At 42.8% G+C, this 13,364-nt stretch overlaps 1 protein-coding gene across 1 annotated transcript in view; it reads left to right on the top strand.

The window, feature by feature from the left end:
• The window catches only part of LOC140494650 (unconventional myosin-Vb-like), a 297,411-nt gene that overhangs the window by 178,809 nt on the left and 105,238 nt on the right, over positions 1–13,364 (top strand). Inside the window, exons 9-11 of the mRNA XM_072594066.1 lie at positions 4,984–5,096; positions 9,762–10,027; positions 10,121–10,202. Coding sequence (XP_072450167.1) covers positions 4,984–5,096; positions 9,762–10,027; positions 10,121–10,202 — 461 coding nt within the window. The remainder of the gene's footprint in view (positions 1–4,983; positions 5,097–9,761; positions 10,028–10,120; positions 10,203–13,364) is intronic.

Genomic DNA, 13,364 nt, shown 5'->3' with positions numbered 1-13,364 from the left:
AATTGACCAAGCTTACATGGAACTGATTCTCTGCACAGATGGCCAGGATTCTTTCCCTGAGCGGAAGGTGCCAGTAGGTTTTATAGAGGTACAACAAAAAGGTGATAATTGAAAAGCAGTTACAGTACAATGGTGAAAATTGTACAATGATTAAAACAAGAATAAACTGAGTGGAAATTAATCCAGCGTCTGGCAGCAACAATTGATTTGTAATTGACACAGAAGATTCCAGCCATCTCTGAGCAGGTGAGAATGTCTTCGAGACAATTCTTCACTCTATTTCCTGTCCGCTGGAATATGTGTAAATGTTCCTTCTCCTGGTGTCCAGGTCTGTCCTTTGTGTTCCTCCTCCGAGCGGAGTCTTCCGGGGCCTTTCAGTCCACCTCTGTTTATGTGGTTTCGGTGGGAAATGAGCCGCCAGTTAGAGTATTGGCACTGCAGTGCTAATCAGGGCTGGGAGCTTACTGTGAAGGCTGTTTGGGAAGTGAATTTTCTCTCTAGTCTGAGTAGCTTGGCCATTTCTGGTTTCTTTCTTAGCTTGTTTGGCCAAGACTGGGGCATTGTTGGTGTGTTCTGTGTTGGCAGGCTTGATCTGTTTTGCAGACCTGTTTCTGTTATGTGGTCATGCTGTAGGTGGGCAGGGTAGCAGATCATTCTCCCACATTCTCCTTTACAGAACATTATCCTTTCTCTTCCATTTGTACACATTGGTACCAAAGACAATGACCTCCTGCTGGTTTCCTACCCCTTGAGAACATTCTGCACCCTCTGAGACATCCATGATCCTGGCACCAGGGAGGCAACACACCATTCTGATTTTTCACAATTGGCTGCAGAAACATCTGTCTGTGCCTCTGACGAGAGAGTCCCCTAACAATGGATCGCTTGGAACCCGACGTACCCCTCATTAGAGCCTGTCTTGATATGAGAAACTTGGCTGTAAGTGCTACATTTCCCTGAGAATCCATCACCCTCTACATTTTCCAAAATCGCATACTTGTTTGAAATGGGAATAGCCCCGGAAGACTCCTGTACTACCTGCCTTACTTCTCTTACCTTTTCCTGGAGTTAACCTGGGCGGCACGGTGGTTAGCACTGCTGCCTCACCGCGCCAGAGACCCGGGTTCAATTCCCGCCTCAGGCGACTGACTGTGTGGAGTTTGCACGTTCTCCCCGGGTGCTCCGGTTTCCTCCCACAGTCCAAAGATGTGCAGTTCAGGTGAATTGGCCATGCTAAATTGCCCGTAGTGTTAGGTAAGGGGTAGATGTAGGGGTATGGGTGGGTTGCGCTTCGGCGGGGCGGTGTGGACTTGTTGGGCCGAAGGGCCTGTTTCCACACTGTAAGTAATCTAATCTAATCTGTGACTGTATCTGCAACTTTTCTCCCTTCCCATAACTGCCATCCATCACACCCCCTAGCTCTTGCAAATTTCTCATTGCCTCCAACCGTCTCTCCAATTGATCCATTCAACAGGATTCACAACCAGATAACCTCAGTAACCCATAAACACACTCAAAACTCCCACATCTGGCAACAACATATCACTCTACTGAAGGCCATTTTCAGTCTAGACCCAGAAAATAGCACCATCTTTATTGCTCTGACAAACATTGTTCCAGGCTCACTTAATAGGGTTGAGACTTAACATTTCTAGAAGTTGCCTTTCCCCAGAAGGTGCCTATCAAGACTCTGGGATAAATTTTGAGGTTAGAGGTGAGCGATTTTTAAAGACCAGTTTTAAATTGTTTAAAGGGTGATTTGTGTGCAATGAACTTCCTGAGAAAATGGTACATATGTGTACAATTACAACATTTTAAGACATTTGGATAAGTATGTGAATAGACAGGCTTTTGAGGGATATGGGCCAGGAGCAGGCAGGTGGGATGAGTTTAGTTTTGGGTTATGTTCAGCATGGGCTAGTTGGACCAAGGGGTCTGTTTCTGTATTATATAACTCTGACTCTATATATTCTTTCATGCTCTCTGTAATGTATTTGTTGGTTTTGGGCAGTGTGTGTGGTGGATGTGTCCTCTGGCAATTCCAGGATTTTGCTGTTGACTGCTCTTGTACTGTTTATTGTGGTTTAGATTCCAGCAGAGTCTTGGTTCTAATGTTTCTGCTTAATGCTGAACAGGGAATGGTTTTTAAATTTTATTTTTTTCTGGTCAGAAAATTGTCATGACCTCCACAGTGGTGATTGAGTGTCTTATTTCATCTTCATTAAATAGCCATTTTGTTCACTTCACTCATGGAAATCAATCTTCTATTCTAAGCAATGATGGTCACTGTTGTCTGCTTTACTTTGGCCTTGGTATTGATTCAATGAATGTGAAATATGTTTGGGTGTGTGGTTTGAATTGATTTTCATATGTTTATAGCTTTATAGAGAAATCATTGAAAGGAACTAGAAATTCTATTTCAAATGCATTTTAACAGTTTTCAGTCTGAGGCAATTATCTTTATCACTCACCGGATTGAAGAATCTGATCAGTATGATAACTTTAATTTTTCCAAGGTAGTGTATTAACATTGTGACAGATTCTCTCTCTACCTCCTCTGCCCTCCACAGTATTTCCTTTTTTTTCAAAAAAAAAGTTTCAGATCCAGGGATCCAGTTTGAACTGTGCTTCTGAATGCTTTCCAGAATTTGAACATTGCTGCAGTAGTTACAGCTTTTAATTGAAATTGCACTATTCTAAGAACAATGAAATGGATTGTATTTTTATTTTAACCAGCAGTTTCAGTAAGTCCAGGTATAGCATCATTTGTGTTGGGCACACCCTCTGACAATACAGGGCTGAAGAGAATTACTAAATAACCAAAAAACTTTTTATGGAATACAGAAACTGATTTGCTCCAAACTCAAGATATGGGTCTAAGAAATGAATGGCCTTTTTTTTTTCTTCTGATTTAAATATCTTAATTTTGAGGTATTTATTGTCACCATCTGACTAAATCTGGGAGAATTTTGTTTATCTGATTTTAGTTATTGGTGACCTGGAGGTACTGTTTTATTCCTAATGTTATGGACCAGACCCAACCCTCAAATGTTATGAAATTAGCCTATACCCTAACTAAAGGCATGCGCCAGACATGGCGTTTTGGGTGCAAATCAATTGATCAAATGCCAGACTTGAAGCAAAATGCACTTTATTCATATACAATAGTCAATACAGCAAAAGGAAGTGGAATAACTTAATCAACACTATTAAATTATTTAACTACTAAACAGTCCCTGTTCAAATATAATAACATACCATAAATGCACCATTGGCAAAGTCAGTGTGTGACAGGCAGTCCTCCAGTCCAGGAGGAAAACCATCAAGACAACACTCCGGAAAAGTAGTAGGAAGTGATGTATTGGCTCTTCCGGAGCTAACTTCAAGATCCCAGCAACTGCTCCAGAAAAAAACAAAGTAGAAATCGTGGCTCTGGGGGAGCCTAACCCCACCCTTTCTTTTGATTGTTCTAACATTTCCAAAAAAAAACCCAAAGCCCCTCAAGTTTACTTTACTGGATTCAAATAACTCAGTACCTCCTGTCTTTAAACACAAAAAGGATAAAATATACCTCCAAGCCAGAGTATTGTCACTAGTTCATAGCAACACTTTTTATTTCTTTGCTACCCAAAACTAGGATTTTCTGTCAAATGAACATGCAAATTATACTGACAATGGGGCTCTGAGCTTAAAACAATCTGAGAATGCACTGGGGGGAAAAAGGGGGTGTTTTAACTGCCTTATTCCAAACCTGGAGTCTGATCCTTTCTACTGATTTGTGATTTTAAGCATTAAGATTTCAAACAAGTGCTCGCAACAGGCTGGGCTGGTCAGTGTTTGTTTCTCTTGGCATCTAATGTTTGTACCTGTATCTCTCCCTCTCTCGCATAGTATTGACTTGTTAAACAACATGCTTAATTCTAACATGTGGAGCTGTAGGGATTGCGATCCAATCATTTCCAGGAAATTGAAGGCTTAGTTACCAAAACGAAGGGCCGAAGGGCCTGTTTCCACACTAATGTGATGTAATCTAATTTCACAAAACAAGTTTACACCAATTTTATTGGTTGATTTATGATGTGACTAAAATAGGACACTATGTCTAACATAGAAATTTGCATTTTTACTGTACTGTATTCCTGTTTGTAACTTGACAGAAATCTTGCCCATGTCTTTGAATATAATTGCATTCTGCATTTCAATGTGGATACTGATTTGTAACGGACAATTTTTTGTTACAATACTTGAGACTTTATGACAATTTTCCAGTGACTGACCCCCCCCCCCCCCCCACTTCCTCCTTCTCCTTTCTTTCTCTCCCCCCCCCCACCCCCCAAAGAGTTTTACTGTAACAAATAAACTAACATCTGTCAATCTGATGTATTAACAGGCCACTGATACATGAAAATAAAGAAAATGTATTGGTGTTTACAAGTGCAACAAAATGTACCATTTTATCAGGTGCCAGACGTGAAACATTTAAAGGAGCAGTTCCTCCATCCCCCTCAGCCCCCTAATTCGTACTGCCAATATCCTTGGTCAATTATTCTACTTGATCTTAAAGTTTTTCAGATGGGATTCACTGTGGTGAATTTCTCCAGTTCCTTAAATCTTCAGTCTATCAGTTGTGTTCCTTTCCTCTTCCAAGGTAACACGATTTAATAGCCTCCTGCTTGATTGTTTACACAGAATTATTCTGATATTTTTCCCCTCGCAGTAGTCTTTTCTCTCTGCAGCTCCAATTTCCGCTATCCTCTTTCTGTAAGATCCTGAAGGATGATAAAGCTGTGAATTTCTGTATGACTTTCTCTCTCCCTAACCAGATCATATGGGAATGTCTGAGGTATTTCCAGGACTCTTCAGGACAACTATCCTGTAATGCATATTGAGTTCAAGTTCAGCATTCCTGAGTCTGCCTTTCCTATGGCAGACTTTATTCCAACTTCAGCAAGTTGTTTGATGTTTGTTTATTGATGTTTTCAGGTATCTGTGAATCTCATCAAGTGGAAATATTTCAAATTATAGCTTCTATTCTTCATCTGGGAAATATAAACTTTCAATCAAATGACCGTGATGGTGAAAATAGCTTTGTTAATGTAAGTGTTTTTTTTTGTTTTACAATGGAAAATGGTTCAACACAAGGTTTGCTGTGTATTTGAAGTTAACCTTGAAAACGTCAAGATAAAGGTTTTTTAATAATGAATTCCAAAAGCTGGTTAATTGATCTGTTTGTTTTGACGTCTTGCAGTATACCAACTGTCAGAGGGTCTTGTGGCTGAGTGGCAGTATATCCTTATCTCTGGACTAGAAGATATTATTCAAGCTCCACCTGCCCTGGAGCTATGTAACAATATGTCAGAACCAGTTTAGTTAAGGAAATACATTAGTAGCTTCTAACAGCAAAAGTGGGTGCACTTCAAAAAGTGATTTTGGCTGAGTGATTTGGAATGTTATAGTGTCACCTAAGGCTACATTTATGATGATGGAAGAGATTGTGTCTCTCTCTCTTTTGGCTTCATGTAATTCTGTTAGGGATGTGAGTAGTTTTTGGACTGGATTAGTTTTTGGATGTCTGGTCAGTGTGGATGGATTAGACTGAGGGATCTGTTTCCATGCTGTACGTCTGACTCTCCCTACAAGTAGAATAGAAGCGGGAGGAAATTAGAAATTGGTCACCAATTTCACTGCTGAATTCTGCTACAATCTCCTGTCTAAGATCATTGCCAACCGGGTCAGGTCTACTCTGGGATTGGTGATTCACCCAGACCTAACCAGTACTGTACCAGGCAGGACGATCGCTGAGAGCCTTGCACTCCTCAGGGATACGATCGCCTACACGCAGGATGGGGTGGACAGCTGCCTCACTTTTACACCTTTTTAATGGTAAAGTCCTGGGGAGTGTTGCTGAATAAAGAAACTTTGGAGTGTCGGTCCATAGTTCCTTTGAAAGTGGAGTCATAAGTAGATAGGATGGTGAAGGCAGCATTTGATATGCTTTCCTTTATTGGTCAGAGCATTGAGTATAGGAGTTGGGAGGTCACGTTACAGCTGTACAGGACACTGGTTAGGCCACTGTTGGAATATTGTGTGAAATTCTGGTCTCCTTCCTATCGGAAAGATGTTGTGAAACTTGAAAGGGTTCAGAAAAGGTTTACAAGGATGTTGCCAGGGTTGGAGGATTTGAGCGACAGGGAGAGGCTGAGCAGGGTGAGAGAGTTTTCCCCTTCCCTGGAGGCTGAGGGGTGACATGGATAGGATAAACAGACAAGGTCTTTTCCCTGGAGGTGGTTGGGGATGTGGGGGGAGGTGGTGCAGAACTACAGGGCATAAGTTTTTAGGGTAAGGGGGAAAGATTTAAAAGGGACTGAAGGGGCAAAGTTTTCATGCAGAGGGTGATGCATGTATGGAATGAGCTACCAGAGAAAATGTTGGAGGTATAATTACAGCATTTAAAAGTCATCTAGATGGATATATGAATAGGGAGGGTTTAGAGGGATAAGAGCTAACTGGCTATTGGGGCTAGATTTTCTTAAGATATCTGGTCAGCATGGATGAGTTAGATCAAAGGGTCTGTTCCATGGTGTACATCTCTATCAATCTATGATTAGAAGAACTATTATCCTGTAAAATAACTTTGAACTCCATTTCAAGACCAAGCAGGCACAATAAGTTGATCGCTTGGGTCTTGTACTTGAGTTTGCTGATAAGGCCCATCTTAGGATTCTTATTGTTTCACACATTAACACGTATATTCACTGAAGGTAGGCTTATGATAGATTATGGTAGTGAATCCTTTGGCTGATTTCTCAAAGAGTCGAGAATGGGTGATTAGATTCCCAACAGTGTGGAAACAACAGGCCATTTGGCCCAACAAGTCCACACTGACCCTCTGAAGAGTAACATACCCAGACCCATTCTCCTACATTTACCCTTGACTAATGCACCTAACACTCAGATGAATTGGCCGTGCTAAATTTCCCAAACCTGCATATCTCTTGGATTGTGGGAGGAAATCTGAGCTCAGAGAGACAACCCATGCAGACACTGAGAATGTGCAAACTCAACATAGGCAGTTGCCCAGGACAGGAATTGAACATGGGTCTCTGGTGCTGTGACGCAGCAGTGCTAACCACTGAGCCACCGTGCCACACCATTCCAGTGTGGTGCTGGAAAAACCTAGCAGGTCAGGCTGCATCCGAGGAGTAGGAGAATTGATGTTTTGGGCAAAAGCCCTTGATCGGGAATGAGGCTGTGAGCCGACACAGTGGACAAATAAATTGGAGGGGGTGGGGCTGTGTGGAAGATAGCTGTGTGTGTGATAGGTAAATAGAGGTGGGGGTAATGGTAGTAGGTCAGAGAGGAGGGTGGAGTGGATAGGTGAGAAGGAAAATGGGCAAGTCAAGATGGTGCTGAGTTAGAAGGTTGGAACTGGGATCAGGTTGGGGGAGGGGAAATGAGGAAACTGGTAAAATCCACATTGCCATGGGGTTGGAGGGTCCCAAGGTGGAAGATGATGTGCTTTTCCTTCAGATGGTAAGGGTTTGGCGGTGGGGGTGGCCCAGGACCTGCATGCCCTTTGGGGAGGGAGAGTTGAGCAGTTTGGTTACGGGGTGATGGGGTTGGTTAGTGTGGTGTCTCATGTTCTCTGAAGCATTCCGAATAGGCGTCCTGCCTCCCCAGTGTAAAGGCGACCGCATTTGGTGTAACGGATACGGTAAATGATGTGTGGAAATGCAGGTGATACTTTGGATGTGGAAGGCTTCTTTTTGGGGCCTTGAATGGAGATGGGGGGGGTGTTTAGGGAGGGGGGAGGTGTGGGCACCAGTTTTGCAATTCCTACTGTGGCAGGGGAAGGTGCTGGGAGGGGAGAGTGGGTTGTTGGAGGGTGTGGACTTGATGGAGTTGTGGAGGGAATGGTCTTTATGGAAAGTGGATGGGGTGGGGTGGGGCCAGTTTGTAAGTGGCAGAAAGGGCAGAGGATGATGCAATGTATAGAGGTTGGTGGAGTAAAAGGTGAGGGCCAGGGTGGTTCTGTCCTTTGTTGCGGTTGGAGGGGTGGGGTTTGAGGGCAGAGGTGCAGGAAGTGGATGAGGTGTGCTGGAGGGCATCATCAACCACATGAGGGGAAATTGTGGCCTTTAAAGGAGGAGACCATCTGGTGTGTTCTGTGTTGGAATTGTTCCTTCTGGGAGCAGACACAGCAGAAGAATTAGGGAAAACGGATCGCATTTTTACAGGAGGCAAGGTAGACGGAAGTGTGGTCCAAGTAGTTGTGGGAATTGGTGAGTTTGTAGAAGTTGCCAGCGTTGAGTCTGTCACTGCTGGAGATGGAGAGGCCCAGGAAGGGGAGGGAGATGTCAGATGATCCAGGTGAGCTTACGATCAGGATGGAATGTGTTGTAATTGAACTGTTCAACCCCGTCGTGGGGGTATGAGGTGGTGCTGACGCAGTCATCAATGTAGCGGAGGAAAAGGTGGGGAATGGTGCCAGCATGTCTAAGGAAGGTGGACTGTTGCATGTAACTGACAGACAGGCATAACTGGGGCCCATGTGGTTGCCCATGGCTACCCCCTTTCATCTAGAGGAGAAATTGAGGGTGAGGACCAGTTCAGCCAAACTAGTGTCAGTGGAAGGGTACTACTGGGAACACTGGGAGAGGAAGAAATGCAGGGGATGGAGGTGTATAGGGACTGGATGTCCACAGTGAGGATGAGGCTTTGGGGGCCAGGGAAATAAGTCTTGGAGGTGGAGGATGTGGGTGGTGTCTTGAACGTAGGTGGGGAGTTCCTGGACCAGGGTGATAGGACCATATCAATGTACGTGGAGATAAGTTAAGTGGCTGGGGTAGTCAGGCTTGTGAATCTTGGGTAGGAGGTAGGGCAGGGCAGGTTTCCTGAGCTGAAGTTGGAAGCAGTGGCTGGGAGATCCTCTGAAGTGATAAGGTTGTGTATGGTCTGGGAGATGGTTTGGTGATGGGAAGTGAGGTCATGGTCAAGGGAGCAGTAGGAGGAGGCGTCTTTAGGCTATAAAGGAAACCTCCCTCTCCCCTCTCCCCTCTCCTGGGTAGAAATGTTCTCTTTTTTTTTCTGTTGGTCTTTCCTGCAAGTTGTCCTGATAAGTGAAATAAAGTTTCAACAGAACATCTTTTCAACAATACTCTGGTTCTGTCTGACAAAATTCCACATACTATTTAGTAAGTGGTAATAAATCTAAACACAGGATGTGCGGTGTGATCCAATATATCTAGTCTACTGTAGGGCTTCTCTGAAGTGGGGGTTGAGAACCCAAGTGGGGTGATGAGCTGAAATTTGAATGATAACCTCCTGAGGCAGCTATGAAACTCTAACAATTTTATAAAACCTGGAGAAGCGAATTCATTCTTGGGTGTTGTGACAATTTTTGAATCTTGAAATGGGATCTAGAGGGGAAGAAGTTGTGAAGAGCTAATTTACTGTGTGCTGTAAAAAAACTGAGCAGAATTGAATCATTAGGCAGACAAAGGTCAGAGTTGCAAAACTGCAATGTTATGCACAAAGCATTCATCACTGTTCAGTGATTGTTGTTAATGTTTATTTTTAAATATGTCCTGTTTTAAGAACAGACTAATCTGTATCTTTGTCTAATTTTTAGTGAATGTGTTCAAAACGTCTTGAGAGTAGAATGAAAAGTAAAATGAGTGAAGAGTGTGGGTTCAAACCTTGGAATTTTTATACACCTGCTTAACTTGTAGATTTGCTTGTTGTCTTTCTTTCACATGCAGTTAAAAGATAAGAATCTTGATCAATTCTGCAAGTTATTGGGACTTGAGAAAAAGCAGTTGGCCCATTGGCTTTGTCACCGCAAGCTGGTTACACTAAACGAAACCTACATCAAATCAATGACACTGAAACAGGCAACCTGTTCCAGGGATGCTCTTGCGAAACACACTTATGGGCAGCTGTTCAGCTGGATTGTGAATCAAGTCAATAAAGCCTTAAGATCCTCTTCAAAACCACATGCCTTCATTGGTGTGTTGGATATTTATGGGTAGGAGTGACTAGCTTTATGCTTACCCCACACATTCTTGAAAATGAGTCGTTGTAATAAGTTTTTTTTTTTAAAAAAAAACTGTTGTTTTAGGTTTGAAACATTTGAAAATAACAGCTTTGAACAATTTTGCATTAATTATGCAAATGAGAAGCTGCAGCAACAATTTAACTGGGTAAGCTTTCTAAGTGTTTTTAAAATTCTGTGACTCCTTGCATTATTTCATCGTTTTTATCCTGGGTTTCCTTTTAATTTTTAAAATCAGTTTGTATGTTTTGTTTTTTTTTTGACATCTAGGTAAGCAGCAGAAGATCTTTTGGTCATGAATCTGTTTTGTGAAGGCTTATGTCCTGAGATGAAGCAGAACGATGTTCAAAACTGATTTAATTAAATGCTTATTTGGGCTTGATGAGGATATCAGGATGAAAACAGCGCTGCAAGTTGTGATGCCTCTGGTAGCAGCAACAATCTCCCCTTCCCAATTGAATTAATCCATTTTATATTGTTGGGGTCATGGTCCTGTTATACAAAATATGTTTGGAATGTTTCATTTTGAAATAACCAGACTTTGTGGGCACCCTGCAACAAATAGTCAGATGTACAGCACGGAAACAGACCCTTCAGGCCGACCAGATATCCCAACCCAATCTAGTCCCACCCTGCCAGCACCCAGTCCATATCTCTTCTCTTTTCCGCCCCCCCCAAACCCTTCCTATTCATATACCCATCCAGATACCTTTTAAATATTGTAATTGTACCAACCTCCACCACTTCCTCTGGCAGCTCATTCCATACACGTACCACCCTCTGCGTGGAAAAAGTTGCCCCTTAGGTGTCTCTTTACATCTTTCCCCCCTCACCCTAAACCTATGCCCTCTAGTTCTGGACTCTCTGACCCCAAGGAAAAGACTTTGTCTGTTTATCCTATCCATGCCCCTCATACCTTTGTAAACCTCTAAGGTCACCCCTCAGCCTCCGATGCTCCAGGGAAAACAGCCCCAGCCTGTTCAGCCTCTCCCTGTAGCTCAGATCCTCCAACCCTGGCAACATCCTTGTAAATCTTTTCTGAACCCTTTCAAGTTTCACAACATCTTTCCGATAGGAAGGAGACCAGAATTTCACGCAATATTCCAACAGTGGCCTAACCAATGTCCTGTACAGTCGCAATATGACCTCCCAACTCCTGTACTCCATATTCTGACAAATAAAGGAAAGCATACCAAATACCACCTTCACTATCCTATCTATTGGTGACTCCACTTTCAAGGAGCTATGAACCTGCACTCCAAGGTCTCTGTTTAACAACACTCCCTAGGACCTTACCATGAAGTGTATAAGTCCTGCTAAGATTTGCTTTCCCAAAATGCAGCACCTTGCATTTATCTGAATTAAACTCCATCTGCTACTTCTCAGCCTATTGGCCCATCTGGTCCAGATCCTGTTGTAATCTGAGGTAACCCTCCTTGCTGTCCACTACACCTCCAATTTTGGTGTCATCTGCAAACTTACAAACTGTACCTCTTATGTTCATATCCAAGTCACTTATGTAAATGACAAAAGATAGAGAACCCAGCACCAATCCTTGTGGCACACCACTGGTCACAGGCCTCCAGGCTGAAAACCTACCCTTCACCACCACCCTCTGTCTTCTACCTTTTTTAGCCAGTTCTGTATCCAAATGGTTGGCTCTCCCTGTATTCCATGAGATCTAACCTTGCTAATCAGTCTCCCATGAGGAACCTTGTCGAACGCCTTACTGAAGTCCATATAGATCACATCCATTGCTCTACCCTCCTCAATCTTCTTTGTTACTTCAAAAGACTCAATCAAGTTTGTGAGACACGATTTCCCACGCACAAAGCCATGTTGACTATCCTGAATCGTCCTTGCCTTTCCAAATAAATGTACATCCTGTCCCTCAGGATTCTCTCCAACAACTTGCCCACCACTAAGGTCAAGCTCACTGGTTTATAGTTCCCTGGCTTGTCTTTACCACCCAAATCTTGGCAATGACCTTTTGAAGATTATAGGGAATGATATTTAATGGAAGTGATGGGGAGTTTAGCAAAATTGGTAAGTATGCTCTCTGCTGATTTTTGGGAGAATTGGTAGTTGTGAGCCTTTGCAAGAACATTGGATCCCAGGGATGGGATTTATGTGTTTGCTTTCTTCTTCACAATCTTCACCACAATTCCACTAGAGAACCTGCAGTGGATTAGAGCTGCACCACTGGGGGAGTTGGGGTTTGCTGCTGATAATGAGCCATTCAATGCCCAACTTTGATTAGCCCAGGCCAGGAGTGAGTAATAATGGGGAGGTGCACATGGATGGGCTGGTAATAAAGACAAGAGTGACTTTCACTGGGACACCACCTCGCTGGTGCATGAATCATACGGGGAAGGAAGCCTCCCCCCTCTCATTGTCCATCCCCAGAAACCCACAACAATCTTGACTGGTGCTTTCCCTTCTTCACTTTCTTCTTGGAGACTTTTGTGGTCCTCTTTGATAACTCTTCCCCCACCCCAATCAACTGAAAGTTCCCCTGAGTCAAGGTGTTTAAGACCATCTCTGGGCTGGTGTGAATTGTGGAAGGAAAAATGCTCTTGCAGTAAAAATGATGCTAAAAATTTCATCACGAGGGCTCTATAGCCACTCGTGCATGTACCTAGTGCTCTGTTTACCATGTAATTTCCCTGCCATTTTTTTCAATTATTTTTAACTGATCAACCACACTTTTAAATGTTATGGTCACTACCCTATTGGCCAATTTGTCAGTGTTCTGACTGCCCAAGGTCTATATAATTTGTTAGCGCACTAAGCAAAGGCAATAGTTAGAATTGCACTCCTATTTAACTTGTATAGGAACGTGAGTAGGTCATTCTGCCCCTTGAGGTCATGGCTGATCTGTGATCTAACTCCATCTTTGGTCCATATCCCCTAATACCTTTATCAAAAATGTATCTATCTCTTAAAATTAACAACTTAATGATTCATTTTGTGAAGAAGCAAGTTTTCAAGCCTAGGTTTCATCAATTTTCTGAAGACACAGGATGTTGGCTCCAATGGATTTAAACTTAGCCCATATTTACATTTGAGTCAGTGACTTCTTTTGTTCTTTGATTAGCCAATTATGGCTACTTGGGGTACAAGTTTCTGACTGACCATTTCAACCAATTACTCTTCCATGCTCGTGTCCATCTTTTGCAATATTGAACTTTCACAACATTACAATTTTTATGGGACAAGATAGACTTTTTTGCCACTGTTCTGTTCTAGTCTTATCAGTTTTTCATGCTTGTCCAAGGGTTGCAGTTCAATAATGTGCTCTCATTGAAGC

Source organism: Chiloscyllium punctatum, chromosome 24 (assembly GCF_047496795.1).
Source record: "Chiloscyllium punctatum isolate Juve2018m chromosome 24, sChiPun1.3, whole genome shotgun sequence".
Taxonomy (NCBI): Eukaryota; Metazoa; Chordata; class Chondrichthyes; order Orectolobiformes; family Hemiscylliidae; genus Chiloscyllium; species Chiloscyllium punctatum.
Note: the sequence above shows the minus strand (reverse complement) of the source record. Positions and strands in the feature narration are given on the sequence as shown.